At 45.3% G+C, this 14,635-nt stretch overlaps 2 protein-coding genes across 4 annotated transcripts in view; both read right to left on the bottom strand.

Annotated features, from left to right (window-relative positions):
- Positions 1–14,635, bottom strand: part of DYNC2H1 (dynein cytoplasmic 2 heavy chain 1) — a 3,314,293-nt gene that overhangs the window by 1,380,977 nt on the left and 1,918,681 nt on the right. The window lies entirely within an intron of this gene.
- On the bottom strand, positions 12,300–14,610 carry METTL16 (methyltransferase 16, RNA N6-adenosine). Its single transcript, XM_069639015.1, has one exon. It carries the CDS (start codon positions 14,461–14,463, stop codon positions 12,766–12,768), a length of 1,698 nt encoding a protein of 565 aa, XP_069495116.1. The 5' UTR covers positions 14,464–14,610; the 3' UTR covers positions 12,300–12,765.

The raw sequence follows: 14,635 nt of genomic DNA on the forward strand, positions 1-14,635 counted from the left end.
ATCTGGAGGTTAAAGAGTGGTAGGCTGTCTAAGGTTTAGGCTGGTAACAGAGGTTGAGTCCTGTTTCCAGGTGGTGATGACTTGGGTATGTTAGATTCTTCCCTAATTTTTCTTTCAGGAAGACTTTGTTTCCCAAGGGCAAGATGGAGGCTCAGTTCAGCAGCATTGATTGGCTAAGGCTGGGAGTGAGATAGTTTGGAATCCTTTTCATAATTCTAAATTGCCTTTTATGCTTTTCATTCTAGTAACCACCTGAGCAGGTCACAGTTTTTAAGCTCCAGCTATCTGAGATATAAAACCCTCCATAGTATAAGTAGAAACACTTTGAAGAAGTAACCAGAGAATTAATATCATAGTGTGAATATAATTAAGAAGTTCCAGAAATCTTCAGAAGCATCGCCTAGGAAGAAAGGAATTGAAGTCTGGTGTAACAGAAGAAGAAAGCTAAGTGCACTTCAACTTTAAAATGTTTAACGTTTTGTTTCCTGAAGAAAAATGAAATTTTGTAAAAAGATAAAATTAACTTACTTCAAGGAATGAACTTGTTAGTGCTTTCATTTGAAGAGAAGAATGTACATTAAGTGTACAAACACGCAATTTAAAAACACTAATTGAGGCTCGCGGTCGTGCGTTGCCGAGCTATTAACAAATTAAACATTATACTTTTGAGTTTTCCTTTGTGTTTGTGTTAAGCGCAACAAGAGATACGTCATGGGTTGAATAAAGGACCTAAAAGCATAGGCGTACGTGCTGCGAATTTCGTTCTGAAAGAAGATTTGACTGAAAAAAACAGTAGATGTCACAGATGTGCCGGCAGCTTCAATATATCTCGATACAAACTTCGAAGCTGAGAAAAGAGTTCAAGGTTCAGTTATAAGTAAGCAAACATTTGTTATAGGCAGCACAGACTCATGCAACATGTGAAAGTTTAAGAAACAGAAACATTTGTTCTAAGTAGTGCAGGCTCACGCAACAGTTGGAAGTAATTAGAAAAGTTGTAGAATATAATCTAATAATTGCTGAGGCAAGGCACCGTAGACTAACTGAAACATTCATGTTTATAAAAGTTACAAGTTGGATAAAGGCAAGAAGCAGTAGCAGTAGCCGGTAGCAGCTATCAAGCAGTATTCTTCAACAAAGACGTCATAAAAGAGTTTTAAGCACTACAACAGCAATTCAACCTTTCAAGAGCCTATCAGCAAAGAAAGCATAGGCAGCAGGTATTGAATGGAAGTTGGGTTGGAATAGTAAATCTGAAGTACAGTTGAGATACAGAAGATAAGTACTACTGAGTAACATGATAACATGTTTGTAATTCATTTTTAGGTCTTCTACTGAACAGTCCTTACCCAGGAGACGGGGGCATTCGAAGAAATCTGCATTTGTTATTTCATCCAGTTCCCCTTTCCCCTTGCGTTTGCCAGCTTGATTGTTGTACCTAAAGATTGTTAGGCCGGCAGGCTTAGGGTTTCTGGTGGGTTATCACTCCTGTAGGAATTCTCAAGCTGGACCTGACAGTTTCTGGGGGTCTGTCGTACAGGTGGCCAGGACACGGCCATCGCTTTTGGATCCAGTTCCTAGGGATGGACCAGTGCGGGAGGATCACCTGGGTGAGGGGTCTTCAGGGAGTGGGAGACCAGATGGCCAGACGCAGTATCCACTTCCCTGTAACACTGTTACCCCATCCTATCAGATAGGACACTTAGGAACTCACCCCCACCTTTTTCCCCAAGACGAACACTTTTTCACTGACATCTCGCTAAGTTAAACAACAGATTAACACTCGAGCCCTATACCCGACATGTCCCAATACAATGGTCAGGCGGGGTCAGGCAATTAATGACCATTACACACACCTGACATTACACTTCCCCATACAGATAAAAGGCGGAACATGAGAGCACACTATGAGTGACGTCAAGCACAAGAGGAAGCAGCAGTTCCAAGAAGGCAGTTTAATACAAGGCAAGAGACAGTAAAACAGAAGGGGATCGCAAGGAGGGAAGTGCACTTGACCTTTTCGACAGGGAACCTTTACTTTCAAGTGCTTTCGAGAAAAGGAAACGCAAGACCAGGAAACAAGACTCACAAATCTTGCATTGTGTGTCAGGGGTACCCAGGGCTCTCCCCAGTCGATCGTCAAGGTGGGGACAATTGCTTGGCACCGTGGTACTGTCTTTGGTTCCTACAACAAAGCAGTGCCAGTGAAGTCAGCACAGCCGGTGAGTTGGTGAGACTGATACCAGACCAGTCTGTGTTGAAGACAAGGTTGCAAGCGACATTGTCCAGTGAACGCTGAAGCGAACAGTGCATGAAGCATATGTGATAATCAACGCAAGTAAATTTGAACAACAGATGAGTGACTGAACTTTGAATCCAAAATACGATCCCTTAGAGTGGTCCAGTACCGCGTGGGTGCTCATACGAAAGTCTCTGTAAGGTATCCAACTGAAAGGTGCTGAAAGTGCAAAAGAATTGTGAATCGAAGTGGTCCTGTAACGGGTCAAGCTAAACCAATTGCACAATCGAAAGTCTTTGATGTTAATAGCGTAAAGAAAGTTGACGACAAAGTAAATTGAAGTTGGTCTGAGCCTGGCGGGGTAAGACTAATTGAACATTGTGTTAAAAGGGATCTGAACCCGGCTCAGGGGATCCGGGATGAACTGCGAGTCACCCGAGAACGAAAATCCTTTGAGAAATTAAATGTGAATATCCTACGAGTATTGTGTTGAGAGAATCTGAGCCATGAGGTGGATCTGAGGTGAATAGTGAATCACCTGAGAAATTGAATACTTGTGAAATCCTTAGAGGAAAATAATGTATTGTTTGTTTGTAGTATTAGGCCCTCTGAAAGAAGAGACTTTGAAAGGAAAAGAGACTGAGCACAGAAGGCCCTGATGCCAACGATTGAACTGTATCCTCGTGCTAGAGATGCCAGAGACCATTCTAAGCTTCGGTGTACTGCCTTGTCCCGTGCTGAAGACGTGGGTAAAGGAGGCCAGAGGACTGAACATCCTGACATTTTGTGAACACTTTTTTCGTAACACTGTTTCCCACACTATTTATATTAAGAGGTAAGGATTGGCAATAGGTTTATTAGTATAGGCCCTTATATTCTGACAAGATACCAATAGTACTGCATTATTATTATTTGATAGTCATAGCTTGCTGCCATCTTTAGGTTTACCATTATAAAGGCATTTTTCAAATCCTTTTTTAAGTTCAATAAACCCCCTTCAACTGTGGTCACTTGTGTCTGTCTTACTGTTGATACCATGCCTTCCTTACACTGGCTGGTGTAATGTTTCGTTCCTTTGAGGGGAACCTCTCAGGTTAATCTGGTCGTATTAGCCACAGGACATGGATCCTTGGCCTTGCTGGAAGTTTTAGCCCCTTTGCGGGGGAACCTCGGGAGTGACCTTGGCCCTTTTAGCCCCTTGTGGGGTTATCCGGTATCCAGCTTAGGCCTCAAATAGTCAGTCTGACCCCTCCCAGAACCGGATGACCCCGAGATGGAGTCACCCAGGCGGGGTGCCCTAAAAATCAAGGTATTTTACAGGGCATTTTCTTTTTTCATCAATGAAACTCTGAAGATGAGGTGTAGTAACGCCATGAAAGACTTCCTCCTACCTGACGAATCTTCGTTCAAGTGCGCACGGCGAGAGCGTGTCGCAGTAGACACAAGTCCCAACGATGGTCTGGGCCGAGGCACTATCTCTAGGCAAAGATTGTGAGGGTCTGCAGCCGCGTAGTGACGTCTGCAAGAACAACACTAGGTGAAACCTGTATTTTCCAGCATAGGCAGACAAAAGAACCGACCGAGGCAGGAAGAGTAAGGACAAGGCGAAGGAAAAAAAAACATGCGATGCAAAGTGCGTCTGATCCAGACCGCGCGGAGAGAAAAGGACTAAAGGGCGATGAGCTGGGCTCAGGAAGGTGGGGCTAAAGCCACAAGCGCTGGCCACTCGTAAAAATAAAAAAAGGCCAAGCTTTTTCTTTTGATGCCATCTAAAAGTGCTGCGGTCCCATCTCAAATGACGGAATATCCCACAATTATGGAGGGGAGAAAAGGGGACAGGACATAGGAGTACATTGCGTCGCCTGCCGGGAGCAGAGGAAGGAAATCTTCAACAATAAATTGAAGTAGTTACGGATGCAGCGTCTTCAGGGACAGGTGCCAGGACATGTCCAAGGAACGGCAGAGTATACTATACGGAGTCCAAATGGGTCAGCAGACATATCAGACTCAGCAGGGAAAATATGGGGGACAACAACAGTTTATCAACAGCAGGGAAGAGGAGCACAGGTTCAGCAAATAGGGGGGAATTGTAACAACCTGCAGGCTCCTAGGGCCATGGCACTGGCCTGTTAATGTGTAATTATTGTAAACAGGAGGCGCAATGGAAAAATGAATGCCCACTTTGACCACAGAGACAACAGCAGCAGGGTGGTAATATGCTGAGCAACACACAAATGCCACAACAGGGAGGACAGGTCCAGAGACAGACTGCTCCCACAGGACCAATGCCCTGGTTTCTGAACTCAAACACCAATTCCTTTGTCCCCGGAGACCTACGAGGGCAGGTGGGTGGTATTCCAATGGAGTCTGTGTTAGGGAGAATTCTCTGTTTAGGCTGAATTTCCTAACCTAGTGAGTCCCCCAGCGGCTTTGCTGGATTTCTGGAGTTTGTTTTTTTCCATCCTGCCAAGAGTGAGACTCTTTTCCTCCCACTCTTGGGCATGTATGTGTGCAATTCCTTTAAATGTCAATGTGTTCTATGGGCTATGGGGTCTTTTACTCCATAGGGTCTCATATGTTTTTCTATGTGTGTTACACCGCACCCTACGTGCCGTAACACTGGGGCGTCCTAGCGGACCTCCACCATAGACTCCATACCCTGGGACTGACTACTGTCTCCCCGGGCATGTAAAGTCACCATTGGCTTTACTAGACCTAAATTTACTAACAGAACTAGTACAAAACCATCTTATTGTGGACTTTCTAGTAGGGGTAATTCGATTACTCCTGGATCTGTTACTCGAGGGGGCACTGTCCCGTCCCCCCTCGTCGAGTTTTGGCTGGTGGCAGTGGAAACTACTTGTTATGTTCAACCCAGGGCATAACCCTATGGGATTCGTCCCATTGTTGGAGATTGATACTTTTTCTCGTTAATCTCTAACGTACCATCGATCTACTTATCTTAAATAAGTTTATCGGATGGTATTTTCTGCCAGAACTCGGTTTTTAAAATGGCGTCTGTGTTCGTCTCTGTGACTCCTAAACCAAAGGTTGAGCCCTTTGTTCCACTTTTGGCGGGCCTCTGGACAGAGACCCTCCAAAGTGGTGCCATTCTGTCTGGGTTACCACAGGGGTGTGGGAGGGGGTTTAGGCACCCTGGACCAGGTTGCCTTGCCAACTCCGGTCGCACTCTGGAGTGATTGGCCCAAGTGGTGAGCCTCCCCGCTCACCACTTAGCATGTGTTGATTGACAGCTAGGCTGAATGAATGGGGGTTTTCTGCATAAAAGCAGGGCTTTTGGGACTGGATCTTCAGAAGTCGTCACAGGACCTAAGAATCCGACGAGGGTAACGCTGAGCCGACCTGCACGACGACACCTCCGGTGGAGCCCTGCTGAACCGACTCACCACTTCCCGAAAACAGAGGAGATCTCCCTGCCGGAGAGTCTCTTCCCCTGACTGGTGGGAACAACCAGTCCCCTTTGCTTTTTCTTCGCCACAGGACGCAGTGGTCGAATTGCCCGTGCAGAGCACCCCGGCAACCGGATAGCCACTACCCCTGTACCGCGACCAAAAGGTGGTGCCTTGTGACGGAGCACTCCGCGGCTGGTCTCTTCCCTGGTGGTGCACCGGACTTCACTTTTCTTCGACGACGAGATCATCTCTACGCTTGGCAAAGACCCGACGTGCATCAACCACCAGGAACAACTGCCCCCGCCGGAGCTGTCTCTCCACAACAAGGTACCGTGTCCGCCTGGCTTCCCTTTCGATCGGTTCGAGCGAGGTGTCTTAATCCTCGCCTTTCCGTTGGGTCGCCTCCAAGCTTTTTCAACGTGTTGTTCTGAACTGGTTCAATCTGCCACTAACAATTTGCTACAAAGACTCGAACGCATCTACTCTAGAGACTTTTTGGGACATACCGCCTTGCCCCTCTCCGAGTGGGCCTGGCCTCTGAACTTTTATGATCTATTGTGGTTCCTGCCTTCCTGCCTTGCATATTATCCATGACGTATTGAACTGTGTTGATTTCATAACCTGCCTATTTTTCTCTCCCGTCCTAACTGATATTAGAGTGCCATCTAGGTTGAGGTATACACCTCCGTCTGAAAATAAGTGATACCGGTAGAACCTAGACTTGTCGAACTATTGTTAGGGGGATTGATCGTGTTCTTCTTCGTAGAGTAATTTTAATTGAATTGTTTGTCGTGATAGTGCCATAGTGTTTTCCATAGATGTTCCGTTATAAATAACTACCTTAATATCTTTACACTGAAGCCTTGTTGCGTGTTTGCTTGTCTTACTGTGGAGAATTGTCCTAAGTTGTATACTCCACATACTGCTCAACTTTTCTTGAGAGAAGTCCGACTGCTCAGCCACAGCTACCAAGTGAATCTGTGTGGTGCAGACTGCTACCAAGTGGGTTCACCGCCAAACGCCTGTAGTCCTAAATCTTTTGCAGTGGTCCCAGAGGGAGCTGCACAGGTTTCCGCCTAACAGTCTAACAACCAGAAGGGGAAGGGACTCTGGAAGCACTGAGGATTCCTGTCGACCAAGAGGGACCTTATGTACAGTGCCAGGTTCAGGGATTACAAGTGCCAAGTCAGGTAGATACTGGGGGACATTTTTTTTAAAAAAAAAAACATTTAAAAAAAAAAAAATCAATCCTCTTTGGGAATTTGCCATTTCTCTTATGTCCCTACATCAAGGGACACAGTAAGAGTGGTAGGCATATCAAATACCACAGTCATACAACAGGTGACTGGCCCTCTTACCGTTACGTTTGGGCGCATCACAAATCAGAATGCTTTTAAGTCCCACCTGTACATTTACTGGGAAAATACATATTGTGCAAAACGAGGTGCAATATCTATTGGACCCCAGACAGGGTGTTCTTGAGTGTACCCTCAGGTAATGGGGAAGAAATGATGGCTACACTCAGGGAAGAATCAGAGAGGAGAGTGACGGATGTAGGTGAGACACGGTCAAAGGATATACAGGAATTTATTCATTCCCTACCAGCGTGCCTCCGGGCTACTCACGAAAATGAGGTAGGATACATACACTGCACAGTAAATATAAAAGTAGATCCATTTAAAAGACTGCCACGCACACCACATTTCCACATGAAGTAGAGGCAGGGCTCACCTCCATTACTGAATCATTCCTGAGTTAGGGAATAATTACTCAGACTGGTAGCATATGTAATACGCCAGTTTTTCCTGTGAAGAAACCAGGGAAGGAGGTATATTGTTTTGTTCAAGACCTATGCGCTATTAGTACCCAGCGCGATAAAATCACTTCCCTCTGGTGGCTGACTTACGAGCCTTACCTGATGGCAACCCCGATCATGCAACGGCATGCAGCACGCTCCCATCTCCGACGGCAATTACGCTCCAGAATGGCTGCCATGGAAAGGGAGACGAGACTACTTCTCCCTTTCCATAGCGGCCACTTTCTTTCTTTACTTTGGCCTCCACGGAAACAGAAAACAGACTACGTTTTCTGGCCGCGGCAGCCATTTTTGAAACTTTTTTTTCCAGCTGCTCAACGCTTCTCACAGCAGGGAAAAAAAACATTAGTATCCTGGTCTAACGGGCTGGGGTACTAATGGCAATAAGCCCCTTGACGGCAGGCCATTACCACCTACGAAAATGCCCCCGGGGCCTTCGTTAAGGCCCTTGCTACGCTTGGGCCTGTAACTGTGGGCCCTGGGGGTATTACCTTAGGCAGTAATGGCCCGCCATTTTGGGGCTTATTGCCACATCAATGCCATGCTGATACTTTACTTTCCTGTGGTGCCGAATCAGGCGACTATACTGTCATGCATTCCCCTGGAAGCCACACATTTCACAGTGGTCGGCTTGTGTTTGGCTTTCTTCTCGGTTCATATACCTAAGGACAGTCAATATATGTTTGAATTCTCGCATAGGGGAGTTCAGTCCACGTGGCCCCGTTTACCCCAGGGGTATACAGAGTCCCCAACTTCTTCTCACATCAATTAAAGAAAGACTTGGATGCTATAAAATTGCCAGGGAAATCAGTCCCGATACAATATGTCAACAATGTGTTAATCGCCTTGTAAGAAGATACAAAGGTCCTGCTAACAGCACTAGCAGAGAAAGAGCATAAGGAGTCCAAAAAGAAGATACAGTTATGTACCCCGAGTGTGCATTACCTGGGACATGACATTATGAAGGGATGTCGGCTGATACCCACTTCTCGAAAAGAGCCCATTTATGATATAACCTAATCACAGAACAGAACACAAATTGGAGCTTTCCTAGGGGCAGCAGGCTACTGCCGGCAAGGGATCACTGGATTTGCCTAAATAGTTAAACCGCTTCAAGATGTCACCCGATTGAACATTGTCGAACCATTGCAGTGGACACCAGAGGTGGAAGAGGCATTTACAAACAGAGCGGTTATTAGCAGAGGCAGCCACAATGAGTCTCCCCGATTACAAAAAGGGATTGCTTTGGCTGTACTTACACTGAAACACGGAATCCATCATAGATCAGCAGCCTACTATAGCAAAGAATTGGACCCGGTTGCGGCAGGAATGCCATCCTGCCTGCGACCTGTAGCTGCTGCAGCTCTGGTGATAGATCAAAGTGAGAACATCGTATTGGGATCACCTTTAGAGGTGGGAGTTCCCCACGCAGTGTTCTCATTATTGAAAACAAAAACACAGCTTACGTTAGTCTTCAGAGCTAGAAAATATGAAATACTCCTCCTAAATTCACCAAACATTAACTTCACCCAATGCTCTGTTCTAAACCCAGCATCATTGCTACCCACCTCAGAGTAGGAAGAGTCACATGATTCCACCCCACACGACTGTGTGTCAGTGATGGAGGTCTCCGCAGGGCATCAGACCTCTCTGATGTAGCACTGCCAGACCAAGATCTCAAGTACTTCATTGATGGGTCTTGTTTTAGAAATCAGGAAGGGCCGGTGGTCTTGGGGTACAGTGTGCGAACCCGCAGAAGTGGTGGAGAGTGGCAAGTTTCCCCAAGTGGTGTCCGCACACGACGCCAAACTATTGGCCATGACACTGCCGGCTCAGCAATCGGTTAACATTTACACTGATTCACGATACAGATTTGGCGTACCCCACAACATTGGTCAACTCTGGAAGCCGAGAGGCTTCATGACTTCAACTGGTACATCCATAAAAAACCGCCCATATGAATTCAGCCTTTTGGATGCCATAACGTTACCAAAGCAAATTGCCATCAACAAATGTTCCACCAACGAGGCACTGGATAATTATGTTAGTTGCAGAAATTATTTTGCGGCTCGAACTACCAAATTGACAGCTACTCAAGAGGGCAATGAGGTGTACATTTTGCCAGTGCACACAATGCACGAGGAAACCTGTATAAAACATTCAGATATTGCCCTTATGCAGGAGAATGCGCCGTCTGACAAAAAGGAGAGGTGGATCAGAAAAGGGTGCCGGCTGCACTAAGACTCTCTTTGGCGAGATGAGAAGCGTCGGTTAGTGGTCACATCTAATCAGGATGCATCATGGGCAGGCACATGTTGGTAGGGATGGAATGACAATACTAGTGGGAAAATCCTGGTATGCACCAGAGCGTGCCACAATGGCTCAAGAATGCTACCAATATGGTGTAATATGTTTACAGAACGACATGGGGAAAAGTGTGCCGATCCGGCCAGAGGCGCATCCTCTACCATATTGCCCAAATTGTGGGCCTATAGATTGATTTTGTACAACTGCCAAAATAAAATCAGTGGCAGTATCTACTAGCAATAGTGGACGTTTTCTCAGGATGGGTGGGAGCTCACCCTTGCAGAAAGGCAGATGCAGTGACTGTCGCAAAAATACAGATTTAGTAATTTGTGCCCAGGTTTGGGATACCTGTATGCATTAACAGCGACCGGGGAACTCACTTTGCTAATAATATCAATACAAAACTGTTGTCCACATTGAAGGTTCAACATTGCCCTAGCCACCCCCAGTCTGGAAGGGGTAGTGGAGAGAGAAAACAGGGTATTGGAAAAACAAATTGGCTAAATTATATAAGGAAACAGGGTTGAAGTGGACAGAAGCCCTCCCACTAGTTTGTTTAGCATGAGAACTACACCCACAAAGAAAATGGGTTAAGTCCATATGAAATTCTTTATGGAAGACATATGAGACTGCCTGTAGCACCACCAGTGAATACTGTACAACTAACTGATGATCGATTGTCAGAATATGTTATTATTATAAGATATTGATGTCTTCTGTCAGTCTCATTCAAAGGCAGGTTCAAGCAGCCCTGCCAAGGGAACCAGACTCTCCAGGTCATTCCTTACAGCCCGGTGACAATGTCCTGATAAAGGTCCACCAAAGAAAGACTGCTCTGGCCCCAAGGTGAAAAGGTGCCCTACTGCGTCCTTCTCACCACCAACTCAGCTTTAAAGATTCAGGGACAACCGGCATGGGTGCGTAGGAGGCACTGCAAATGGGCGGTAGCCCCAGTAGAGTAATCATTGGCTGGCTAATATTGGCTTACAACAATGTAGCTGTAGAAGGACACAATCCTATTGTACACACTTTTCTAACCATGAAAAATGTGACTAATGTTGTGACATTGGCAGATGTCAGCGCCTGGCCGTGGTATAAGAAATGATGTATCGTGCATTGGCAAAGGGGGGACATGTGATCTGAATGGATCTTCGGAATGTGGAGACCTTTGGTATTTATACCATGGCCATCCAAATGCCCTGTGGGGGTAGTATCTCCCTGTGGGTTAGTACCATCTCCCTCTGAGGCTCTACCAAATTGGATGAATGAGGAAGATTATTTTAAATTTCTGAACTCCGAATGTGAAGAGCCCACAGCAAGGCCCCAACCTAACCTTAAAACTAGAGAAACAAGCGCATTCACTAATATACCTACAACTGTAACAAATAAACTGACTGTATTGTATTCCAAACCATCACATATTTCCGATTTAATGCAATATTCATTCTTTTCTTTTTACTAGGGGACGAAACAAAATGGTTTCTTAAATCATGTAAGCATCGGACAGGAATCAGGGTGGTGACAACAAGAAGAGAACTGGGTGGTAATGCAAGTGTGGGTCTGGACTTGGTAAACTTGTCCACGGACCGGGACATCACTAAAGGTGTGGGGGGGGGCGGGGGGGAAGGTGTATAGCCCGAGTCTTGTGGTCTTTTGGTTGTAGACCCGGATAGAAGTTTAGAGGATACAACCAAAAGGCTAGTCCCGACATTAGCGTACTTGACAGATAAAAAGGGGGCCTGGTGGCAAATTTCCAGCCATTATCTGTGGGTGGTTTCAAGATTAAAACTGACCGCCCTGCTTCGGGTTTAAACTATGGTAATCTCATCAACAAGGGCTATTATATTAGCTCTGTGACCCATGGAAGCCCCACAACAAGAGGCCCAGAAGCTGGGAGATTCAAGATGGCCTGCCAACAACTCACTGCAATCTCATTTGTCTGAAAGGCATTAACAGGGTGACACTATGGAGCATACATCTGCTGTATAGGGTGTCACAGAATGGTTCCCAGTTGAGCAGCAAATACAATTCAAGGGTTCAGTCCTGGTATTTAAATGTCTCTCGGGTGAAGCCCCTTGCTATCTTTCCTCGAGAATAAAAAGAACTCCCTTTAGGCGGACTCTTTGTTCAAACAATAGCAAGATGCTATATCAACCACGTGTTCTTCTAAAAAAAGATTGGTGGTGCTGGCTTTAATGCTTGGGCACTTACCAAATGGAACTCACTTCCGGTGGATCTCAGGACCTGTGCATCCACAACCAAGTTAAAAAAAAAAAAAAAAATTGAAAACGCTTCTTTTTCATCGAGGGATACATTAAATGAGCACAGAATCCCTGCTATAACCTATTATACCATAACTGTTTCCAGTCCATTATTTGCTTTTCTGTTGTCCGTCTTGTGAGCGCCCTGTGGCCCTTGGGCGCGATATAAAAACATATAGATAGATCGATAGATAAGGGAAACACTCTATACACCTTCCATTTTAAAGATAATGAGCTAAAATATATCCTACTGTTTACATGGATTCAGATAGTTTTTTCAAAATTTTTATTTGAGGTTTTTGTACATTTTTTTACTATAATCACCATTTTAATTGTGTCGGTATACAGCAGGTTGACAAGTGTATAATTCAAGTATGGATTTGTTCAAAGAAAGAGTGCCACCACAATATAATAGTAAAATTAATAATATAGAGAACAGTACTCACTTGAAGAACATGCACTCATCCTCTACATTCGATAAATTGTTTTAGTATCTATGATGTGGAGGAAAACCTGTACAGCAATAACCTGCAACAAATGCGTCTGTACATCTGTCCGAAGCAACAATAAAATTGACCTTGTGTGTTTGGGTCCATGCAAGATGCCGAGGGATAATGTATTAGGAGTCTGAACAACAATAAAATGTAAACAAATACAAACCTGATATGAGAGATCATGTGAATCATGATAGCAAAATGATCAATTAACCCAAATGGCTTTGGCAAAGATCTAGCGGACTACCATTCGGAAAATTTGGTTACGCAAATAGGTGCACAACTGGTTCATCAGGTCCCTGTTCTGTCCTTCCAACCAATGCATCTCCACCAGTACATCACTGCCATCTTTCTTAGCATTTATCAAACATTTAAACAGGAAATGTCCACCAATGCCTTGTTTGCTCTGCTCTCCTTCAACAGGGGTTGTAAAGACATAATTTGATGCATCTGCTTCCTCCCTGCTGTTGCCACTGATCTCGCTTCTCTGTGAGGGGGTTCTCTTCAACTTTGCAGTGTCTTTCTCCATACTCTCAGAGGTGTTTTCAACTTTGGGTAGTGGCACCAATGCAATACTGGTACTTCCACCAGCAGGGCAAAGGTCACCGCCCTCCTGTGTGTTTGGACTGACTTGTTGGGATTCAACATCTGGTTTCCCTGAGTGTTTGCTGGTGTTTGCTTCCGTATTAGGCTGTTTGTTCTCTTCTGCCATCTGCAATACTTCAAAAAGGTCCGGGGGGGCCCTAGGTAGCTCCCTCAGCTGTCTGCATTCGTCTCTCTTCTTTCTTCTTATGTGAACCCATGAGTTTTCAATTGCTGTCAGTAATAAACTTTTCTCTTCTTTTCCACAGGGGACCTGTTTATGTTGGACCTTCAAATCAGTCAGTATTTTTTCTATCAGCACTGTAACAACCGTGATTTCATCCAAATCAGGTGCGCCTAAAGTGAAGCCTTTGCGATGCAGTTCTTTTATGGTGCTTTCCAGCACTGTAAACATTATTGGTTTTCTTGGGTTATCTAGCTTTCTTCTTTTAAATGGTGGTGCAGGCACAATAACGTCATCATAAAAACTCCAAGCCAAAGCCCACCGCATTGTTCGTCCCTGATAAAATTCTGTGTGGGCAACTTTAGGAACCCGCTGTAATCTGAGCTCTTCTTTTAAAGGCGACAGGGTGCATTTTTTCCCCAGCATACAGCTGTACCACCTCAATCTTCTTTTGAGCTGTAGACTGTCGTGGATGATCCTTTTAACAAATTCGAGTTCCCCACCTTCGGCCATGATCTCTGTGACGCCTCCTGTGTTAATGGAACTAGGAGGCGGTCTTCGTGGATTTCGTGAGTTTTCTCCCTTCGCTTCTAACTGGTTGGCAAAAAAAGGCGGGTTACACATGCAGAAATCATAGGTAATCTCGGATTCCTCTTTCAGTGCATCCATCAAGAGTGTCTTCTGCGGCACTTTAACCACTTTTATAAGGTCGGACAAGTTGTTCTGCTCTACATTTTTCTTGGCATAGTTAAAGCACATGTCATCCACTTCAGTCGCGAGGAAGAACCAGCCATTTAAAGTGGATCCAAGTAAGGGGTAGATGCACGAAGCTCCTGTTCCTATATCAATACCCCTTCGCACTGTTTGCACATCCGAATCATGGTGTCCAATTAGGTCCTCAACCCAGTGAATATAATTCAGCCTTAAAGGGACAGTAGGAATAAGTCTTTCCACAGGTATATCGATCACAAGCCCAAAATCTTCCTTCAGAAGGGTACATGTCAGTGCTCGAACAGCCTCTGGATTCTTAAAATTTAAGCTGACTCTCCCAGATAAGTTCAACTGTACATGCTGCTTAAATTCTGGATACTTCGAAGCCAAAAGTGCAAAATCTGGAGGTTTGTCCTTGTAGCGGTTTCTCGGATGCATGGATTTATTGAGAGCCATCTCCGCTGAGCCAGCAGATCAACTTGCGGGAATAGAAGAAAACTAAAGCCAAGCTAGCCTCCCGCTTCTCCATCGGCCTTCAGTGAGTGGTAGACGACCCATCCCCATCGGGCATGCGCAGAAGGACGTGTCTAGTTCCCATCAGAAGAACGGACCTTAGCAGTGGTAGCCC

Source organism: Ambystoma mexicanum, chromosome 7q, assembly GCF_040938575.1.
Source record: "Ambystoma mexicanum isolate Mex_15411 chromosome 7q, UKY_AmexF1_1, whole genome shotgun sequence".
Taxonomy (NCBI): Eukaryota; Metazoa; Chordata; class Amphibia; order Caudata; family Ambystomatidae; genus Ambystoma; species Ambystoma mexicanum.

What these genes read in the sequence shown, in the direction of transcription:
- METTL16 (XM_069639015.1), bottom strand. Translation starts at nt 14,463, where the DNA reads ATGGCTCTCAATAAATCCATGCATCCGAGAAACCGCTACAAGGACAAA.